Source organism: Xiphophorus couchianus, chromosome 20 (assembly GCF_001444195.1).
Source record: "Xiphophorus couchianus chromosome 20, X_couchianus-1.0, whole genome shotgun sequence".
Taxonomy (NCBI): Eukaryota; Metazoa; Chordata; class Actinopteri; order Cyprinodontiformes; family Poeciliidae; genus Xiphophorus; species Xiphophorus couchianus.
In genome coordinates this window covers 25,140,170-25,161,905 of record NC_040247.1, presented here as the reverse complement: position 1 = coordinate 25,161,905, position 21,736 = coordinate 25,140,170, and the positions used below count along the sequence as shown (strand labels likewise).

At 41.7% G+C, this 21,736-nt stretch overlaps 1 protein-coding gene across 1 annotated transcript; it reads right to left on the bottom strand.

Annotated features, from left to right (window-relative positions):
- Positions 1-6,833: 6,833 nt before the first annotated feature.
- On the bottom strand, positions 6,834-21,189 carry LOC114135448 (RNA-binding protein 38-like). The gene is made up of 4 exons (XM_028002756.1): positions 20,037-21,189; positions 16,408-16,531; positions 14,478-14,532; positions 6,834-8,432 (listed from the first exon to the last, which is right to left on the bottom strand). Exons 1-4 carry the CDS (start codon positions 20,247-20,249, stop codon positions 8,084-8,086), a joined length of 741 nt encoding a protein of 246 aa, XP_027858557.1. The 5' UTR covers positions 20,250-21,189; the 3' UTR covers positions 6,834-8,083.
- Positions 21,190-21,736: the final 547 nt, after the last annotated feature.

The following is a 21,736-nucleotide window of genomic DNA, read 5'->3' as shown; positions in this document are numbered from 1 at the left end:
GCTTGACATCATCATGTTCTTCTCAGCTTGAACGATAAAATGTCTTCCTAAATTGGCTTCAAAAGTCAAACAACCCCCCTTAAGTACTTTGTGGAGTTACCCTTATGGTGCATTCACACCAAATGCGTTTTGAGCGTCTGGTTTACATTCAGTCTATGTGGAGCGTCGGATGCGTTGGACGCGCTCAACGCGTCAAACGCTCAAAACGGTTCAAATTTCGCCGCGCTAGACGCTCGAAACGCACCGCAACGGCCCTCGACGCCTCCACTTACGTAGACCAGACGCGCCTGACAGCTCAAAATGTGTTTGGTGTGAACGCAGCATCACGTCATCTGCTTGGTAGTAAGAACTTGACTTTCTTCTTCTTGAAGTAGATGTCGCTTTCCACTGACCTGCAGGTTTTAGCCGATAGCTCCGCCATAAGTTAGTGTCCGGCCATTGACTGGTGTTGTGCAAAAGGAAAGAGGATGTCCCATGAGGCCGCGCGCTCTTCCCGCGTGTAATAATCGTTATCGAGTTAAACTTAAAATTGTAATTTGTTTCTGACATTTAATATTCGCTAGATAGATAGGCATATGTATATGTTTATGTATAAATAGAATGAATTAGTCCATCACGAACCACACTCCATGCCAATAGGTGGCGGTAATGCTTCTAAAGGTTTTTTGCCAACCGCCAATAAAAAGCAACAAGAAGACATTTAATATCTTAAATGTCTATGATACTGATAAGTTTAAATACCTCTTTCTCAAACTGTCACATAAAATATTAAGTTTTTGAAAGAATGATATTTTGTGAAATAATTACTTACCTTTTTCTGTTAAATAAATGTAAATAAAATTCCTTAGTTTATCACAAAAACATTTGTTAAATTTTTAAATAATTATTTCAGTACACCCTACTGAAATAATCACTTATACGATATTCTGAGATTTTATTAAGTTCATCTAACTTATAAATGCAACATTTACTAAGCCTCTGAATGAGTTTGTAGAGTGTAGACGGAAATGAATACAGGGACATTCTAGATGAACATTTGTTTAAGGCTGCAAAAGATTTGAGACTGAGATTGATGTTTACTTTCCAGCAAGAAGACAACACCAAATATTACAGACCTGCAGCTGTGACCACAGGAAAAAGGTGGTTCAAAGGAGTATTTATTCTGGTGGGATTCGTGTAAATGAATGTCACACTTAGGATTTTTACATGTAAACTATTTTGAAAACCACATATCCCTTTTTCTTTCAGTTTACAGTAAAGGCTTTTTTTTTATTTAACTTTTAGTTCTAGGGGTACAAATACTTTCTCTAAGGATTGCATAAACAAATCTGCAGAGACGACTTTACCAGGAAGCGTCACTCCCTTAGATAAAGTCATCCTCAGAAACACCTTTTGTCTCGTGTTCTTGTCACTCTCTGCATTTATTTATGTCTGACTCTCTCCAGACCCTTCATTTTATCCAAAACGTTGGAGGTGCTTCAAAAACGGCCACGTGAGTCAGAAGGTGACGGCTTTCTGGAGTCTGGTCGCCTTCCAGTGAGAGGCCGGGTAAATTTAGCCTGTGGCTGGAGCTTATCTGAGGCAGCAGCAGCAACACTCCCCAGGCCCGGACAGGCCCACTGCGGGGCTGAGTCACACCGGGGTGGGGGGCGGGATCTGCAGACGGGACAAGTCAGGTGGAACGGGCTCGGTCTGAACTTTACAGGGGTTGGATTTGCATAAAGTAATTGATTATTTGTGCCCAACGAAAATGCCCTTTTTGTTTGACCTGAACTTTAGGAAAAAGAGGAGTATTGTGTTTAATATTAAATATTTACTTTGTGTTTAACATAAGTAGATACGCTAGTTCTATAACTTGAGATGGTGTGTTGTTTTTAACCTAGAAACCTTTGTAAAGTTAGCGTAGCTGGAGTTGCTACTATAAACGGTTCAGCGAGGCTGAAACGGTTAATCGGATAAATTGCGATTAATTCGGCATTGAAATACTCATCAACTAATTCTGTAATGGATTAATCGTTATCTAGAGCAGTGGTTCTCAAACTTTTTTCAGTGATGTACCCCCTTACAAATATATTTTTAGTCAAGTACCCCCTGACACGGGCAAAACATTTTTGGAATTAAAAAGGGGTACAGTGCTGTAAAATCACTGTCTGATTTATTAAAGCCAAACAACTTATATCAGTTAACCTGACAAATACATTCATATTGCAAACATTGCATGGTTAAACAAAAAAGAAAAACAGAAGACGGTGACCACCAGGAAGGTATAAAACCAGTCAAACCGTTTTATTTTAAAGGATATTGAAACTAAATACTGAATATAAAATTCAGTGCATGAACACACATTTATATTTTATCGAACTTTTTACAAAATTAATCTTCCCAAGACTTATCATGGGGAGCCTACTGATTTTTTAAAGATATTTTGAAAAGCTTCACGTACCCCCTGCAGTACCTCCACGTACCCCCAGGGGTACACGTACCTCCATTTGAGAACCACTGATCTAGAGGATGCAGACAAAAAAAGGCCATTTGTTGAAAAACATAGAGCAATAACTAAGCCAAAACTGTAGAAATATATATATATATTGCATTTAAGATTTAAAAAAACCCTCCTAAAACGGTTTAGCTTAAGCTTCACCCACTTCTGTAAAAAAATTTTTTTTAAAATTTTTATTAAGCTCCTTTTAATCCCAAAAAATAATCAACAGATTAGCGCTATACTGTGTCGATGTTAGGTCGAGCATGTTAGCATTTATTTTTAAATGTTTATTACTCTATTTTAAAAATAAAATTATACTTGTATATAAGTGCATTTGAAAAGTTTTTAAAAAAAATTATTTCTAATATCAGACGAGAATAAGCTAATGTGGTGAAATAAAAAGAAAACCACAGAATGTGTCAATTTTTTATCCAATTAATCGTTCGTTGCCGCCATGGTTTACGTCAAATCAAGACACAGAACTTCTCCAGTTTGTTTCTCACCTCACAAATATCATAACGCATGTGGAAAGAACAGTCTCTTTTTTTTTTTGATGCAAGTGTTTGACATCATGGAAACTAGAGGTTATCTCCAGCAGGTTGCTGTGATTAAACTGAAGCTGCCGGCTGATAAGGAGCGATGATGATGTTTCTGAGGAAGCACCGGACGTCAGAGTTACACGACAGAGCGAGATGTGTGCAGGGAGTGAGACTCGGCCGTGCCTATTTTGTATGTGCATGTTAAAGTGAAGATGAGGTGGGAGGAGAGGGGGGGGAGGGAGAGAGGCTTTATGATGACCCAGCATTTAACACGGTCTGCTGGGCCTGCGTGTGACCTCATTCGTCAAGTTGACACCCGGTTCTGTTTCTGCCCTGTGATTCACCAGAAGGGAAAAAAAACCCAAAAAACAACAACAAAAACAGCGAGAACGGAGGAACTAGAGGGTGAGGCAGGGGTGCAGATGTGCAGTAAGAAAAAAATTAAAAGCCACAAATGAGAAGTGGGGAAAAAGTAAACAAATGTGTGTGAAAGACAAGAGAGAGAGGGAGAGCAAGCGGAAAGCACGGGGTGAGATAGCGAGAGATAAACAGTGACAACGTGAGGAGGACGAGAGGAGGACCAGAGCCGCCTTGCTTCACTGACGTCCAGTAAACACCAGCAAGCAGCAGCAGCAGCAACGGAGACATCCATTCTGCTGAGCACCAGTGTTTGGAAAAACCGTGACATGATTCAGCGATATTTAAAATGCAGCTTGTCTTTTGGTGTTGGCATCCTGCAGCCTGTCCTCCTAACACATGTCATGGTTTCCATCAAAACCATTGTTGTGTTGTATTTTTTTCCCCCCTTAAGTTAGTAGAGAACATGTCTTCTTCCAAACACAAACGCACCGAATCATGTCGACATCAAAACACTTTGAATATTTGAGGTGCAGCGTCACTTTTACATGTTACCTCGCATGACACTCATCATGAGGGTTTTGCGGAAATATTCAAACCCCTTGATCTATTTCTCATTTTTGTCACGCTATGCCGCAAGCTTCCGTGTATTTCATTTTTTCATTTCAAAGTAGTGCATAACGACGAATTGGAATGGAGAATATTATGGACTTAAGACTTTTGAACGATAAAAAATCTAAAAAAAGAAGCCACAGTACTCGAAGCGGCGGTCCTGGGTTCGATTCCCGTTCTGAGACCATTCGCTTCCTATTTTCCTCTTCTCTCTCCAACCTATTTCCTCTCCATCTACTGTTCAATCACTGCAAAAACACAACATCTTGCCAAGTATTTTTGGGGGTGGGGGTTGAGTTTATAGTGCAAATATCTTAGCTTACTAAAAATAAGACAAAACTAGCTTACAAGTAACTTCACAGCATGATATAAGAGCTTATTTCAAGTCAATAATTCCTTCATATTGTTGAAAAACCACTTGTTCCACTGGCAGATTATTTCACTTGTAACATTTTTTCAACAGATTTTCATTCAGAAAACATACAATTTTCCTTCCACCACACACTTTGTGTTGCTCTGTCAATTAAATACTTTGACAAAATTTGAAAAAACTGGCAGGGTATGAATACTCTCGCAAGATGCTGTAGCAAAGCTGCCTTCATTAGCTGGACATCCTCAAAGGGGTTTAGAAATCCCACTAAGTCCTCTTTTGTTTACTTAAATGTTGCTCGGCTCTTGCACGCAGTGATGTCATCTGATCCCAAAGCCAGTGTAGTCAAATATCACTAATTTACATTCATATTCAGCCCCCCCTTTTTTTTGCATGATGAAATATAATCCAAAGGCAATTATTGCTTCCTGGTTTGAGGAACGTGGGAAGTACAGCGATCCTCCCAGACACTGCAGCCATCCTACTGCTCCGACTGGTTGTGATGTATTTGGGATTTTCTCGTTTTCAACCTTCCCACACTTCAAACGACTAAAGCCATTCAATGTTTCCTTGGAAAGCCTCATACTGTAGTCTGATTAAATCATTTCTGGGATGCACGTTCAGACATGTTCCTTTGCATGTATCCCCACCTTAAGAGAAAAATGACAAGAAACTGACACCTTAAAACTCGATGCTTAAAGTGAAAATAAAAACAGATTCTGGTTTAAAACAACCTTGTGAACTCAAGCTCCCACTAAGGAGCATGTAGCCTTAAGGGCAACATGTCTGTGTAACAAGTGGAACAATCTTAAGAGTAAATAAGCTCTTAATGAAGTTCAATCAAAAGCAAACGCATTTTAGAAAAAACTCTATTCAGTTTAAAGCTGTGTTGTAAATCATTACCAAGTAGATGAATTAAAGCTAAAGAGAGGACAACAAGATAATGGATGGGCTTTTTGTCTCCACTAACCTTGTCTCTGTTGTGCTCTGCGGGCTCAGAGGAGGACTCTGAAGTGACACGTTTTGTGAAACAGCTGATGTAAGCACAAACATGTAAAAGCGCTGCTGGGAAAAACTGAGCCAGCTTAGCTTGTTTGGCAATGTGGGGGAAAAAAAGAATTAAAGAAAAGATTTTTACACGACGCTCCGGGCAACATGGCTTTAAATTGATAGCTTGTGGTTTCTGAAGTAGAGTTCAGTTCTTATCTGCAATAAATAGCTTTCCACATTTCCAAACTAGCTGCTCCTGGGGTGAAGAAGCTAACGGCTAGCTCGAGAAAAGGAGATCCAAGGCTATGGCCTGGCTGAGCAACGTGTCACAATATGCTTAATATCAGTCAATAGATAATTATTTTTTGTTTGAAATATATCTACAGTATATCTACAAAACTGCCAAATTAATAACATAGTCCGTTCACTCCACACCGTTTTTTAAATTTATTTTATTTTTATTTTTAAGCAGGCGAGGCAGGTGGCAAAGCATAGAGCTGCTGCGGTGCACGTTAACAAGGTTGTTGCTAGGTAACCAAAGCAAACGGTTGATCCAACTAGCCTAGTTTTATCGGACATTTTCAATCCTGTTTATCACATTGTTTATGATTTATTACCCAATCCTACCAAAGATATAAAAACGTCATGGCGGTTTTACCCAAAGGCTATTTTACAACCACCTTTACTATTTCTGACTTGGGCCATTATTTCTAAAGACATTATTTACCCCTTCTTGAATACTCAGAACAGAATATAAGAAAAGTGTTCCCATGAGGTAAAAATGTAAAGAAGGGTAAATTTTAAAATAAAATTGATTTAATTTTTTTTAATCACCTGCAATACTACCCTTCAGTGTCTGCGACTAACTAATCTGGGTTTAGAGAGTCTTAAAAAGATGAACTATCCCCTTAACAACTTTGCTACTAGCGCTCTCCTTATTCCTTCAAAACAGAAACGTCTCAGTAAACTAGCAAGGCCACGTCATGTGCCGGCCCAAGGGAACACCCAGCCTCCCTGGCAGGTGGTGGTGGTGGTGTTGTGGCTTGATAAAAAGGGTCTGGGCCCCCTCCCCCTGGCTGATGTGCTGCTCCTGACAGCCTTGATAACAAACACGTATAACTGCACCCTATAACCTCTGAGTTGCTGCACACTGACAGCATGCTGCGTGACAAATTCAGCTGTTATGAAATATTTGCCACCACTAAAGACACCAGCAGTTAGTGTAGAAGCTAAAAGTTATTATAAACTTTATTAAAACTCCAGAAGATCAGCTTGCATAATGTGTAAAGCAGCAGACTGCAAGCTAGCTTAGCCTGACTAATCAACCAGCAAATTACTTATGGTTCTGTTGCTCTAAAAAAGGTGTGTATTTTTCTGTAAATATTGTTGAGCCGCACTATTTTTCTTTACTTATTTACATGGTCTCCATGTGACTTTTGTTTCCTTTATCATGAAAAAAAAAAAAAAGAACAGCCAGAGGGCATCTTGAGTAGAAATTTTTATTCTTTATGGCTTGTTTCAAAGGATTGTAAAGAACAATCTTACTGGAAAATTAAAAAATAAAAAGAATTTCCAATGAACCCAGTCAAAGATCCACTGGTAATATGATGAAAAGAACGACGACACTTTGTGGATCTGCAGCAAACGACTGCGAGTTAAATGACGTCAGCGTCACAACTACAATCACAATAACAAACTTTAAAATAAAAAAAGGAAAAAAAGTTTTTTTTTTTTTTTTTTTTAAACTTAGTACCTCTTATAAATACCTACGTATAAATATTGAAAAATGCAGGTGGTGACATCTGAATGTGCTGTACATGGAGCAACAGTCCAACCATCTCAGTACAGAAACAGAAATAAAAACACTGGTGTTTTTGCTCAGTGTCGGCGACCTCATCGATACACACAGCTCCTCACCCCCTCCGATACTGTTTATGATTATCTACATCAAATCGAAGTTAGCTCTGTTACAAAAGGGGCTCTCTGTCCTTAAACTTGGTTTAGAGTGGAGAGGCACAGGAAAAAATTATCTGGAGATTCTCTTTGTTTTATATCCATTTATTAAGGCCTCTTGAAATCAAATATTGGGAGTAAAAAAAAAAAGCTGTGCAGTCACTGAGTTGAAATCTCTCCTGGTGTTCCTGCGTTGTGGACGTCTGTTGGTGAGGCAGAGCTCTGCTGCGTTTCTCTATCGCCGTCATAGAAAAAAAAAACAAATAAAAAAGACTAACATGAACGTCCCTCAGCATCTTCAAAATGTCTGCCGTGTCCAGCCAAGACGCTCTGGACTTTGAGAAAAATAAAAAAATAAATAAACCAATATCTAGCAAGGACATGCATGACCTCTGCTGATTGAGCTACAAAACGACGCCAACATGGATAATAATGGCAAACGAATAGTGACAAAGACATTAATAATACAATAATAGAGAACAATAAAATAATATTAATTATAATAATAATAATGATAAAAAATTGAAGTGTCATGTTCTGGAAGCCCTTGGAAGCAACCACATACTGAATGCTGGTTCGGCTTCCCCTCCTGTACTCCCAGCAGTCCTCCCTCCCCTTGTACCAATGAGCAAGCAGCCCATCTTAGTCGTATAGTGCAATAATCCCGACATTGTTTTTCCTGAAACCTGCTGCTGACGACAGCGGTGGTACCCTAAAGGGGTCAGCTCTTCTGTCCTCTTCCACTTCCTGTCACCCTGCCGTCCCCCGTCGCCTCTGACTTCACTGCATCCTCTCTGGCTGGATGTGCTGCTGAGGGGCGTAGTGCAGGAAGGTCGGGGCCTGGGCGGTGGCGGAGGGCAAGGTGGGGTGCACGGTGGCTGTTGCCGTGGTGGCGGCGGCGGACGGGCCGGCGGACGCTGTGGGGCTGGTGGTGTAACCGTAGCCCAGGAAGCCGGCCGGAGAAGCGGCGTAAGGGTACTGCTGGTCGAAGGCGGCGTGGGCGTACTGGGCGTAGGCTGAGCTGTAGTCCAGGTAGGGGCTGGTGCCGACCGAGGCAGCCGACACCTGAGTGGGCAGCAGCAGGCTGGGCTGCACGAACGCTTGGGGGTAGATGTACGGCTGGGCCAACCTGCACAGAGACACGCAGAAAGGGGGGTTAGGGCCAGGCTACGAGAATTTTTGTTCCACTCTGAGAATATTAGCAGAAAAAAAAAAAAAAAAAAAAAGAATTTCACAAAAAAAACATCGTAAAATTGTGCGAAAAAGATTGTTTAAATGAGAAAAGAAAAGCTTACTTATCCAATTAGCTCAGTTTGTGCATTTCTTGGAAACAGTCATTTGCTTGATTATTTCAAAGACTTGCTACTGATAATAATTAGATTCTGACGTGTTAAAAGATGATGTTATACCAAAGCATAACTTCACGAGGTGTCCAACATTCCTCATTTTAATTCTTAGGACTTTATTCTGGTAATTAAAAAAAAATAAATAAATAAATTTTAGCCTGGCTTTAATATTTCGTTGTAGAGTTGACCTGAATTCAAATTGCAAATAAACAGAAGAATCAAAACATGACTTTTTTTGATTGTCACCCTGTGCGTGCTGACATCACTCTGAACGATGGAAACACAAACGGTGGATTGGTGGGAAAAACAAATATAATTTTCCAAAACATAAATCTTCAAAAACCAAATATCTGATTAATCGATTTTAAAAATAAAAATGTATTGCCCAGCCCTAGAAACAATTAAACAAAGAGGTTAGTATCGAAGGTGACTCAATTCTCTGTGTAAACCAATGAGTTAAAAAAAAAAAACAACAACCACCAAACCTGTTGGGTCGGACCTCCTGCGCTGTACGAAAGGGACAAGCAGGGGGGTGGGGGGGTAAATGACAGAGGCAGCCGTTACTGGCAGCTTTTCAAGCTCAGGCATCAGCAATGTTTTAACAGCTGCTGCTCTTCACCCTCTGAACACACACACACACACAGAAACGGGAGAGGGGAAAAAAGAAAAAAGAAGAAAAAAAAGGGGAAGTGCTTTAAGGGAGGGCAGAAGTGAGTCTTTTAGTTCTCAATCAGTTTGTAACTCTGCCTCACACACACACACACACAGTCTCACAGGTGGTGGTGGTGGCTGGGGAGCTGATCAGGACCGGTGGCTGCTGGGTGGGAGTGATTGGTGGATGAACAGCGTTTATCCACAGAAGAAAGAGAAATGTTTTTCAGGTGAGATTAAAATATAAAAAACGTTCCCCATTCCTACTACCCTCTAACAAAGCAGGTAGGGTTGACCAACGCTGCATATCAAGGAGTTGACGGTTCTGGCTCTAGAGACATCTTGAACCCTTGACATTACAGACTTAGAGCAAAAACAGCACGGAGAGCTAAGGTGGCAAAAAAAAACAAACAAAAAAAATGTCACACTTCAGTTGCATACAAGGAACCATCAAAGTCAACTCAGTTTCACCGTTTTGCCGCTGCAAGCAGGTCCCATTAGATAAATATTGCTTATGAAAGTCACCTACGAAATCAAAGCATGCATGTAGAGCGCCTTGTGAAGTTATGCTGCTTGGCGTTTCTCCACGTCGTCGCATTACGGCCAGCAACTTCAACGTATTATTGGAAGTTTAGGTGGTAGACCAACACAAAGTAGTGATAATGATAATCAGAGAAACAGCCAGGAGGCCCATAATGACTCTGGAGGAGTTTCAGATATATATATATATATATATATATAATGTCCATTTGTAGTCTGCCTGGGACACAGTAAGCATGTGCAATGTGGTGTTCTGCTCAAATGAGAAAAAAAAAATTCTAAACCAGCCCTAGTTATTAGTTGACACAAATAATGTGTCGACTAGGGCTGGGTGACAAATATAGAAAATATAGGAAATACAGTTCAGAGTGATGTCATCACATCCAATGCCTAAGTTTGTTTGTCAAGCTTGTTTTACAGCTATTTATTTGAATTTAGGTCAACTCACACATGGGGATGATTGAAAATGATAAATAATAATTTACTAACATTTTTTTGTCATTCATTTCTTTTTAGGAAAAAAAGGCAAGAAATAAAATTGGATTTGATATGAAAGTAATCAAGATTTAATTTTTACACCACATTGCCCAGCCCTGATAAGCCATATATAATTTTCTCACCACTTCAGAATACGTCATCAGTTTGGTCCATCACATAAAACCCACTGAAGCCTGTGGCTGTAATGCAACAAGTTGTGAAAAATCCAGAGTATAAAACTCCCAAGGCACTGGATAAGGATGTACTCACTTTACATACTTCCTGCGCACACAAACGCGCTGTTACCTCTGCTCACACACCAGTTACCACTGCAAACCCCCAAACCATGCCATAATAGGGAAAGAGTCACACCGCAGTCAGCATAAGCTCTTCAGTTCATATCACACAAACAGGAGAGGGAAAAAAAAAAAAAAAAAAAAGATAAGACACTCCAGTCCATCACAGCACACTGCACTGCACTCTCAAGCCGTCACTGGCACCTTGTAGAGAGGCTGGCTGAGGGGAGGCAGGAGAGTGTGGGCAGATATTTTCCCAAAATGAGGGCATCACCTGATCCTGAACTGGTGCACTTGGTCAGCTGGCAGCAGAGGGCAACCGTGGCATAAAAATGAAATTAAAGTGATTAATTTGCACACAAATAAAAAAAGAAGAAGAAAAAAAAGAGGCTTGGGGTCAACGTGAATCCTCGTGCAACTGAAAGGAGAGTTGGACCTTAAATGCCCATATAAAAATCTACAAAAGCAAAAAAATAAAAACAAGAAACAAGGATGTGTTAAACAGTGCATGAACATTTGAATTGTGTACTAAACAAAAGTAAATGAGAAGTGAAGGGAACATACAGGCTATGGACAATAGGGGATTCAGAGGAAGTAAAAATCCCACCACTGGGGAGCTTCATCCACACTTCAGCCTTGGGAGACGACTGAACGTCATTGGCTGCGGGGCATGAAAGCCCTCGCGCCAACTCTAAACGACCTCAACCTTGCGTAAGACAGGATGATGGTGGACCGCTGCTCTGGTGCAGGAATAAAAGACGAGAAGAAAAAGCAGGGATTGGGATCACAGCGAGTCCAGGGGGCAGCATAGATGCCAAGCACGCTGCGTAAACAAGTAAAAAATAAAAACAAAAACGATGGGAGAGAGGCCATAGATGACAGCCGGAATATTGTTGGTAAGCTGGATTTCTGCTGACGGCTGGTCATAGCGGGGCGCTGAGTGGCAGGCTGGGACACCGGAGAGACGGGCTCGCCAGAAAACGCTGGCTGGCAAAGAGCGAGCCAGTCTAAAGGCTGGAGCGTTCGTCAATGAGGGGAGAAACATAATGAGCTGCTGGGGGGGAAAAAAGGAAAATGCCTAAGAGACGTCGCACCAAGCAGCTAAATATCTCACGGATGGTCTCCAGCGCATGACTCGATGCGACGTGAAGTGTGAAACCAGGCAAGACTGAACTGGGTTGGTGTGGATGAGGTAAAGCCCACCTCTTAAAACGTCTCCCCCCCGGAAGAACTGCAACGGTTCTTTGAATGGGGAGCGGCAGGGGGGGGGACAAAGGTGTTTTATTTGACACCTGTAGAGGAGAGTTACCATGGAAGCGCCCCATTAAACATTAAGTCAGAGGATCTCCCTCTCTCCCCCCCCCCTTTGATTCTACTTCTCAATCCCCCTCCAAGTCTCACAGAGGTGTCGGTTTTCAGAGACTCCATCGGATTCAGAAATGGAGGGAGGACTCTAATGGAAGAAGAAAAACAAAGAAAAAAAGTGGCAAGAATCCAACAGGATGGAGGGAAGGAGTCGATTCGAGACAAGAGATGAGTCGTCTACAAAGGCCGCAGCTCTGGTGACCCCGTCGGCCCACCCCTCCCTTACAGTCCACACCTTATCCACAGTAGTCTCTACATGCAGCATCAGCGCACAGCTCAAAATCCTGCTCAACACCCCGTCTTCCTCTCGCCATATGTCCACAAGCGTCGTGGGGTCGGGGGAGGGGGAGGTAGGAAAGAAAAGCCCCCCCCCTTGTGCAATCTGCATCCTTAGCAACGTCTCCGTGTCCAACACTCGAGCCGTGCAGAGGAACCTCGGGAGGACAGGTGTTGGGCGAGCCTTGGAACGTCTCAGGGGCGGTGGTCACAGGAGATTACGGAGGGTGGAGTTACTGAGGGTGGAGGGGAGCAGCACCTGTTGGGCACACGCCTCAGACAGCAGTCGAGCAAAACACAGGAAACATTCAGAGTTTGTCCAACCCTCTCTGGACCGGCGGGACGTTGACATGGACGGGACTTTCCTTTGTCCTCCCCCCTGAGGTTTTGGAACATGATGGGACGTGTTCCTAGTGGGACTCCAGCTAATTTAAGCAGATACAAAATCCTGCCAAGTTTTTTTTTTCTCTTTTTTTCTAATTTTACTTATTTGTGGAATTCTATGAACATCTCATCCTTTTAAAGCTCTTCATCCGACGTTACTACAACCATCTCAATACAAACCAAAAAGTTTAATTTCACTGTATTCAGAAAATGGGAGTTTAAAAATTATATAGGCTGGTTTCACATATAAAAGTGTTTATTTTAGCTAACTTTGCTAATTATAGGCTGCAGTGACAACCCAAATTAGATTTTCTCAAAAATTCTGGTTATTACCTCTCTACAATAAATAAAATTAATAACTGATTAAAAGGAAGAGTTACTATCCCACACCCTCCAAAAGAAGGGTAACCCGCAAAAAGGTTTTTGGTAAAGAAGCTGGTTATTGGAGGTGCTATACACGTCCTGATCCAGCCATGTTGGTGGGAAGCAGAGAGGAAGGAGCAAAAGGGAAAATCAGAACCTGTCAGCAGTTCTGTGGAGATTCCTCATATTAAGTCACTTTCTGAAGTAGAGAAAAAGAACCGGACTGTGACTCAGTGGGCCAAAGTCGGTTTTTCAGAGTAGATTTTACACTTCATTTGGAAACCAACTCCTCAGAGTTAGAACAAGTTGTTTGTCAGCAGTATTCTAAATTTCATTCGCTGCAAGCTGCAATCATCGAGATGAACAGAAATAAACACCTTAAATAGATCCATCTGTTATAAATCTATATAAACTGTGTCCATTTTTCAACAAAACTACTGAAATAAGTAACATTTTTAAGGTTTCCCACTTTGTATTATAAGCCTGGCTTTACTTGTGCCCACAACAGGCTTAGCATTATTTATTTATTTTAGTTGTTTTTTTTTATTATTATTATTGCCTTTTTTAAAGACTTTATAGTAGGTGTTTAGGTTTCAATCTTCCAGTCTTCCAATAACGCAGAAAAAGGGGAGGCGAGGCCGCCATGTTAACCCAAAAACATGGCGGCCAGCTGGATGACTGTCCGAGCACCTCGAGTACCGGGCTTAGCAAGTTTTCTGGGGGAAACCCTGCATTATGATAAGATTACATTTTTTTTAAGATGACGTTTGGCATTATGTTAGTTTGAAACTAAATTGCTAAATTTAAAATCAATTTACTCTACAACCACAAAAATAAAAAACAACATCTAAACTTGATACTGATAAGTAACTATGCTCTTACTGTTTAACTTTATTTGCTAGCAGATTAAGCGACTTGGAATTTCACGCAACCACAACAACAAATGCCAAACAACTCACTCCGATTAACTTCCTGAACTCCTGCTCTTCTAACAGAAAAGGAGGCTGTGCATGTAAAATCCAAACAGGCCTTGGGCTGCAGCTTGGAGCTTGATATCTGAGAGCTGCAGGGGGAGTCAGAAGAGTCATAACAGTGAAATGGTCGTTAGCTGCTCGGCCGACCGTGGCTTCCAGACTCTGTGGATTTTCCCGCCCCCCATTTTCCACAACGCTGATAGAACTCCCCCGTCGGTGACGGAGCTCGCTCGGGCTGGACCACGAGTCAGGAGGCCCCTCACGGAGGTTAACGAGTGAGTCACACGTTCACCTCTGGAACGCGCGTCCATTACCACGGAGATCTCTACGGCCTCCTTGCCCCAGACGGGACTCGATGTATGCTAATGGAGGGGAGGCTGGAGTTGCGTGTCGACACTGGAACTGGCGTGTGCTTTCCAGAGGCTGCGTTTTGTCAAAGAAATAGCAGCCCGGTGGCATAATAGCAGAGAGCATAACAAGCGCCCACTCCCTGCTCACTTACCCATACTGCCTCTGGATGAGTGCCGGGTGGATGGGCTGCACTCCGATGGATATGCCTGGAAGAGAGAGAGGGAGAAGAGAGGAGGATGGCTGTCAGACACACATCTGCATTTACAGAGGAGGAGCAGAAGAACAATGCACAGAGGGCACTGAGACACAGAGGCACGGCCTGTTTCCAGCCTACCATGGAAGAAATATTTCAAATGTTCCAGAAAGCAAGCAAAGAAAACATACACGCCGTTTCAGAGCTGCGTGGCATTTGTCGCTTAAATCCGAGGTATGCGAGTTCCTAGATGGAGCTGCAGGCTGTGATCATGTGACCCGGCAAATTAAAAACAGCAACAATTTGTCTGTTAGCCTGTAAAACAGCCAGTTTTTTAACAATTAGGCGTCCAGCAGCCCTGTCAGACGCTTTCTCTCCACTATACCTGCTGCTAGGGACGATGGGCATTTATCATAATGTCTATCATTTATCGGCAGAAATTTCGTACAAGATTTTTGATTTACAATAGTCACAATAAATTCTGTCTGTTTTGTTTTTCTCCAATGTTTGTTCAACGATGGAGCATCAATAAATATGAATAAATGCAGTCACTGTGGGCGTTTTAGAGATGCAAATCGCACTTTTGGATGTGATCGATGTCCTATAGAAGTGGTGTGTTTTTCCAAGAGCGGCGTTTGTGTTTGTGGGGTTATCGATGCTGTGCTGTCACAGCCATGTAGTTACGTAAAAAAGTAGCAACAAATAGTTCCTATTGTTACTTTGATCATCATCACAATGCTACCACAAAATACCGTGATAAAACTTTATGTCCCCCATTATGTCGCCCACCCCTACCTGCTGCACTGGTGGGATAAAACAAGGGTTTTCAGGTTTCATCAACAAATTTAAGGCTTTTTAAAAGTGAAACTTAAGACCTGTATCATGACAGAAATGTACAAAAGAATTTGTTTGGCGCAGAATGCCCACATCATCGTTTGGGTTGACGACAGAAGTGAGTTGGTGGCGACGATGAACTTCATCCAGCCCACCGGCGATAAATTTACACTTAGTCAGGATGGATGCAATAAAGCTAGCTCTCTAGCTAGCTATCAAGAGTATGTCGGGAGCTAATTAGCGATAGCCGCATGGAATAAAAATGTCTGGGTGTGACTCAAACCTTTGCCTGAGAAAAGCGGCGTGGGAAAAACAAACCAGAAAATAAAAGAATAAATAGTCCTGCCACGACAAAATTTAAAACCTGTGATTAACATATTTAACGCCAACTTACTTTTTAAAATAAATTTAAGACATTTTAAGGCCTTACTTGTAGATACATAAATGTAACACTTTTTAAGGATGCATAGACACCCCATAAAATGTCACATTGCAATAAATCATTAAAATGATTTTAAAAATTCAGTATTTCATTAAAAAGTACATAAAATGTTAAAACCATTAATTTAATGTTATTGTGGTGAAATCAAATGTATTGCAGGTATTCCAGTATTTATTGACTCATTTCATTTTCCTGTGCTGCAGAACATTGTCACTTATTCTATCCATCAGTCTCAGTGTGTAGAGCTAACACTGCTAAACATGCAGATTAACACACAGATTAGCCAATCAAATGCTAGGCTCTATTTAACAAACCACAGTGACTGTTTAGATTCAAGCTCTGTAGCACAGGACATATTTTATAATTAAATACCAGCATAATTACACATCATTTCACATGTGTTTTATATACACAGTTATCTGTTCTACTTAATACAGTCATTATACATTGACTTAACCTATATAAAAACATTTAAAAACATAGATATTTACTGCAAAATTGTTGAATTGTGGAACTGTTAGACCTCAACACTCATCACTGTCTGCAAAGACGTAGCACCCCCCCCATACTTTCTAGCTAGTCTGAGCTCTGCGCAGCCCCTCTGTATCTCACCTGTCTGCAGGCTGCGGGGCTTGGCGCCCAGGTACGCCAGGTTGACGTTGGCCTTTCTACCGTCTATGATGGGGTTGGGATCCTTGCAGGCTCTCTCTGCAGCTCCTCGGTCAGTCATCGTCACCTGGCAACCACAGACGCAACTGATAATCAATCATGGTTTAGAATCGTAGAAAAAAACAAAACAAAACATGTGCAACAGGATTTCAACTGGTCCACTTTAAGAAAGACCAGTTTTTAAAAAAAGCTGATATTTGCTTGTTCAGAAATAGGGCTAACTGCTCCGGTACCAGCGGCCTTTAGCTTGACAACCGGTTTAGAAAATTGCATTGGGTGGCGCTTCTTGAGTTTCTACACTAAAACTGGTTATTTGTGGCTGGATATGTGTCAAAAAAAGACACAGTTTGTCAAAAATACAGCAGTTTCTTTCAGCCAGCTGACAGACTGTGCTTTTTCTGTCATCTCAGACTGAATTTAAATCATAGGAAAGATGTGGTTCGGATTTTAGTAGTTTTGAAATGGCAACTTATTAGAAACCCCCGTGCACCCTGATCTTCTCACTTAGTTTGGGCCCGTTCATATGAAGAAAATCAGAAAACTACCACTGAGGCAATAAATAAATAAATAAAAAATGCCCACAGCAGCAGTAGCCAGCCTATGACTGCCACTCAGACATGGGCAGAGCTGCTGAAATATGGATCTGGCCAACAAGGAGCTTATCCAATTAGGAACAAAATAAGGAGATTGGTATTAGCCCACCCCACCCCTTCCCCCCGGCTCCCTCCTGGCATTAGACGAGCCCTTCTGCCTCAATTGCCACATCCCTGCCAGTTCTCCGTCTCCTCCGCACATGATCCGACCCTATCACAGAACATGGAGCTGAATAGTTTCGGAGGACACTCTGCATCTTTTACGGTGAGGCTTATTGGGAACAAAGCCCACTGCGGCGCCTGTGTTGTGAACACACAGGAAGGAAACAGGCTGTGTTTACAGTGAAGCGCCTTGCTGCGGGGTTAGGGTGGTGCTGGGAGGTGGGGGTCCGCTAATCCACCTCTGAAGTGTGTTTAAGACAAAAAAAAAAAAGTGCACTTAGCTTCAGGCTCCTTCTTGTTTCAAGCCAGACAGAAAAAAAGCAAAAAGCAAACAAAAAGCGACCCAGGAGTAAAAACCGGTGAGGTTAACATCCCTGGAAGCAACCCGCACCGTTTGACGAAGAGCCCGTTTAACCTGAAATGCCGGCCCACCGACAGAAAGCCGGTCGGTACCTGCTCGACTCACCGGACAGCTTCCCCCTCCGACTTTCATCAGCTTACGTGTAAACAAGGAACAATTGTCTTCCAATTCCCCTTTAGAGGTACACGGAACCGTTTTCCACTCCTTCTTTGGCCCGATCAGACAGCCGAGCTGAAGCGTCTCTGCTAAGTTCTGGTAAATATTTGCATTTTTTTTTTTTTCCTCCCCAACTGCTGCTTCTGTTCTTTATGGTTTCATCTCCCAGGGACCAGATAAATCACCTATTAACGCAGATAAAAACCCGGTATTGCAAAGAATCTTGGATCATTTCGAGTTGTGTTTTTTTTTTGTTGTTTTTAAAAAGAAGAAGTTGTTGAAGTTATGGAATTATAAACAAGAGTCATTTTCCCACAGAACTCCAAGAACTGGGATAACAAGGAGCAGCTAAAAATGCTAGGATGATTTCATTGGTCCAGAGAGATTAGATCAAAGAAAATGTAATCGGTTTCTAAAACTGGAACATGAAAAGTTGACATGAAAGCTGGGTAACGAAGTATGGATTTCTACAGCAGGATTTCACAGAAAAAAGAAGAAAGACAAAAAGAAGAACCCAAAACAAAAATGGTTCCCGTTTGTCAGCATTTGGCTGGATGGCACCACAAAGATCACACATCAGCCTGATCAGGTTGCATTAGTAACCATTGGCAGCCACTTTTATTAGATATTGACATAGCGATCCCGTCGAGTCCAACCTCCAGCGTTTGATTTTGAATCCTGCTTTGAGAATCAGGATCCAATGTCATTTTCAACCGTCTCCTCATGCTGTAAGTGAACGCGGTTAAACGAGTCCAGCGACATCAAGCAGTAGGAACTCACTTTGCTCCGATTGCCGTTTTGGTTCGATTGTGATGCACAACCTGTCATATTTCACTCAACTAGCCCAAAAAGGGGACCATAACCAAAACTATATGGACCGCAGGGCCACATCTATTCCGTATCCGTGGATTCACCCAGTCGCGAACTTTCCTGTGGAAATAATCTCCAAATTAGTTGCCGATAATTTGCCAAGTTGCTTATTTTTCTACTAAAAACAGGCAAAAGACACAGGTTTCGGTAGCTGAAATACATAGCCGAAGTAATACTTTGCAAATCAGCCAATCCAGGCGCCCAATTTAATTCTTCCTGCTGATTGGCTGAAGCGTTTCCAATGTGCACATTAATGCATATTGAGGTATATTTAGTGTTCAAACTATTAAAAGAAGACAGCTACAAGTTTTTGTAGGGCGGGTTTTGAGTATTTTGCAGAGATTATATATTTTGACCCCCCCTGGAGTTTCCAGGAAATTTACAATGGAAGTATACAATAGATTTGACATTTCAATGGACTGCTCATAATTCATCAACATACCCAACTATGGAGGCAAACAAACTGGTACCATATGGACAGGGTACATATTGGAGGTAAACATGGACAAAACAGCAATGTAGTGGTACAAAATGAGGGTATAAATTGGGGGGCGGGGGGAAATCATGAAATTGTGATAACATTGTTGAATGTTGTATACGACAAATGATTATAATTAACCTGCATATTCTCCATCTCCAGTTCTCAAAACTTGGTCACTAAGATTTTGAATATTTGGGCAGCAATAGTTTATCGAAACTGATGGAGTCATTATTGACATGCAGAGTCAGAATGAAGAGCACTTGCAAATATTTCAGTGTTGATTAGCTATTGACATTAACCCGATTAAATCATTTAAACCGACCATGACAGGTTGTTCTATAGCAGAAAAACTACATCTGAAGAGATTTTTCTGAAAACTCTAGCATGCATCTTAATGTCCCCTTTTCAGCAGCCCGAACTGTGATGTAAATCATGTCTTCTGGTTCCTGACAATGGAAAGCCAGAGTGTGCAAGGTCAACCTCCCCAGTGCTCTGAAATAACCATATAAAGCAAGCAAAGAGTCCAGCCTCTCTCTCTCTCTCTCTCTCTACACACTTCCAGAGCAATAAGCTGGGGCTGCTCAGGGTTGAGGGGAGGTGGTGGTGGGGGGGGGGGTTATAAATGAGGAGTGGACATTAGACATATGCTGAAATATAATCTTCTTAGTTACCCATCAACTTCTGTGATCCCTCATCCTCATTAATCGAAAAGAACAGCCAACCAGGCAACAAGGCAAGACAAAAACAAAGATGCTGCGCAATTGTGCGTTTAAGCCTGCGACGTCTGCACGACTGACTTCAGACTTTAAACGTGTTCTACAGCCAATGACCCAGAAAACAACTTTTTACAAACTGACAGAAACTTGGATGATAAGTGTATAAAAAAAATATTAAAAAAGCCAGGTTTGATGGAGCTAAGCAAAAACGAGTGCGTGTTGTTCATACTTACAAAGCCGTAGCCCCTGGATTTACCGGTCTGCCTGTCAGTTATCACAACGGCCTCGTCGATGTCCCCGAAAGCCTCGAAGTATTTTCGGAGCGAGGCGTCAGTCGTGTGGTACGGCAGCCCGCCGACGAAGATTTTAGTGAACGTGGTGTCTTTCTGGACCGGCGTGGGAGGCATGACTTCCAGGGATCCGTTCATGTACTGATGCAGGAGCATTGGTCAAGGCGGAGAGACGGACCGAGGCACACAGAGTAACTACTACACTAAGCGCTCAACAGTTCCGCCGACATCAAAAAAAAAAAAAACCCACGCTCTAAATCTCTAGTGGAGCGACGCCGTTTTGTTTTCGCTCTCTGTAGACTCTGGTAAAATTACACACACAAAAAAAAAAAAAAAAAAGTAAGAAAGAAAAGAAAAGAAAAAAAAAAAAAGTTGCGACAACCTGTAGGAATCCGCGCTTCACGCCGCGTGTAAGCCGTCAACAGCCAGCACACCTAGCCGGGTTTGTAGTCATGACGAGAAACCGTGCTAGGAGTATTTATACCAAACGATATGACTCCACCCCCCAGCACAACTGTTGGCCAATGAGCGTGGACTCTTCGTGCACAACTGTTGAAGCGGGTCCTCCCATTGGCTCATCGTTTCACGGTGCCAGTTGCACCTGCTTTTGTCTCTTTGAGCACAAAGAAAAACCTGTACTGTACTGGACTGCTCTGAAACTGGAGGGGAAATACCGCCGACCTGTCGCCTAAAGCCTTCCCTACATGTAATACTTAGTAGCACAAATTTGCCTTTTGCAGATATGACGTGGTATATGTGGTCTAGAAACATAGACATTATAAACATGTTTACAATTTAAGCCAATAGCGACCAAACTTATTTTAGATGTAGTTTACACCTGCAGAAATGCTTTTGCTCTTTCGTTGGTAACACATTTACTCAGGATAAACGCTACCCCCTCGAAAACAAAACGTTACAAACTTTCATAACTCGGGTGAGATAACACAGAAAGAAACTAACAAAGAGCTCTTTTGAGTGCGACCATTTGCATTCGCTGTGTTCAGATTGTCTCAGTTGTGGGAGTTTGGATCTGGGACAGATGTAATGGTCCACTCTACTTGCAAGTCGGAAACCCAGCAAAAATTTCCCCCTCGTTGTTACGAGCTTATAAAATTGTATCTTCATTTTTCTGCGTTCAAATACTAAATGAGCATGTTCAGAGAGAGAATTTCTACTCATGCCGCTTGTGCTTGTTTAATGACATGGAAATACACTGAAAACATTTCCAGAGGTGCTAATATTCTGATAACACAGCATTCCAAAATAAAAACAAAAAAAAAAAGTTCACGCTTGTTCTAAATCTAAAGGAACAAGCGGACATTTGTTAAAGATAGATATCTACATTTTCTCACTATGGGTCAATAAAGGATCATTCTATTCTTGCTTCAAAGGAAACTATTTTAGAGGTTTCTTTTAAAACCACTAAAAAAAAAAAATCTAATTACTCTGAAAATCTTTGAAATTATGGTCATGTAACCACTGTGGGAACAGGTATTTCTGCCCCAGATCATTTAATTAAAATTCCAAAATTAATGTGCATTTCTTCTTATCACCTCAGAAGTAAATGGTTTTTTTTTTAATGCTTTTTTGATCTAGAACGGAGATTACTCTGGATATTCTGGAGTCATTTCTTTTCTTCCCCA

Bases quoted from the DNA above. Each gene is read 5' to 3' on its own strand.
- LOC114135448 (XM_028002756.1), bottom strand. From the start codon at position 20,249: ATGCTCCTGCATCAGTACATGAACGGATCCCTGGAAGTCATGCCTCCC. The intron at 16,532-20,036 runs GTAAGTATGAAC...TGTGGTTGCCAG, and splicing joins AATCCAGGGGCTACGGCTTT to GTGACGATGACTGACCGAGG. The intron at 14,533-16,407 runs GTGAGATACAGA...TCTCTCTTCCAG, and splicing joins GCCCCGCAGCCTGCAGACAG to GCATATCCATCGGAGTGCAG.